We start from the raw sequence: 784 nt of genomic DNA on the forward strand, positions 1-784 counted from the left end.
TAAACAACAAAATAAACAAAAAGGAAAAAACAAAAGAAAGAGAGAGAAGCAGCAGCAAGAAGGAGACAATAACACTGCTGCAGCAGACAGAGAAGGGGGGGGCCCCCAAAAGAAAAGACGCATGCAGGGGGGCCCCCCTACCCAGCAGCGTGGCAATGAAAACCCTAAACAGCAGCAGCAGCAGCAGCAGCAGCAGCACAAGAACAAGCAGCAGCAGCACAAGAACAAGCAGCAGCAGCAGAAGCAGAAGCAGCAGCAGCAGAAGAAGAAAGAGACAGATAAAAACTAAAATATTATAAACCTCATTGGGCTCCAAAAGGCTGCATGCACTTAGCCACATAGTTGCAGCAGCAGCAGCAGCAGCTTCTGCTGCTGCTGCTGCTGTTCCAGCTGCTGCAGCAGCAGCAGCTGGAACCCCTTAGCAATGTAACGTTTACCCTTAAAGGCTGCCTCACCAGGGGGCCCCCAAAGGAAAACAGGGGCCCCCAGGAGGGGCCCCCAGGCGGGGCCCCCAGGGGGGGCCCCTAGACGCAGGCAGGGGCCCCCGGGGAGATAGATAGGGGCCCGCGGGGGGGGCCCCTAGACCCTCTCAGTGGCCCCCATGGGGGGCCCCTAGGGGGCCCCTTATACGCCGAGGGGGGCCCCCAGCGGGGGCCCCCAAAGGGCCTCTAGGGGCCCCCAGGGGGGGCCCCTACAGGCAGAGAGAGGGGGGCCCCCTGGTATTTCTTTGATTGGGGGTTTAGGGTTTGGTTGGGGTTTTGTTTATTCTTTTGTCTCCTTTAAT

General features: G+C 58.3%; 1 protein-coding gene across 1 annotated transcript in view; it reads left to right on the forward strand.

Moving 5' to 3' along the window:
• The window catches only part of EMH_0046620 (uncharacterized protein), a gene marked incomplete at both ends in the record, with an annotated part of 489 nt that extends 200 nt beyond the window's left edge, over positions 1 to 289 (forward strand). The window contains one exon of the mRNA XM_013496186.1: positions 1 to 289. Within this exon, the coding sequence (XP_013351640.1) occupies positions 1 to 289 (289 nt within the window).
• Positions 290 to 784: the final 495 nt, after the last annotated feature.

The sequence above is a fragment of the Eimeria mitis genome, genomic scaffold (assembly GCF_000499745.2).
Source record: "Eimeria mitis Houghton genomic scaffold, Emh_scaff1968, whole genome shotgun sequence".
Taxonomy (NCBI): Eukaryota; Apicomplexa; class Conoidasida; order Eucoccidiorida; family Eimeriidae; genus Eimeria; species Eimeria mitis.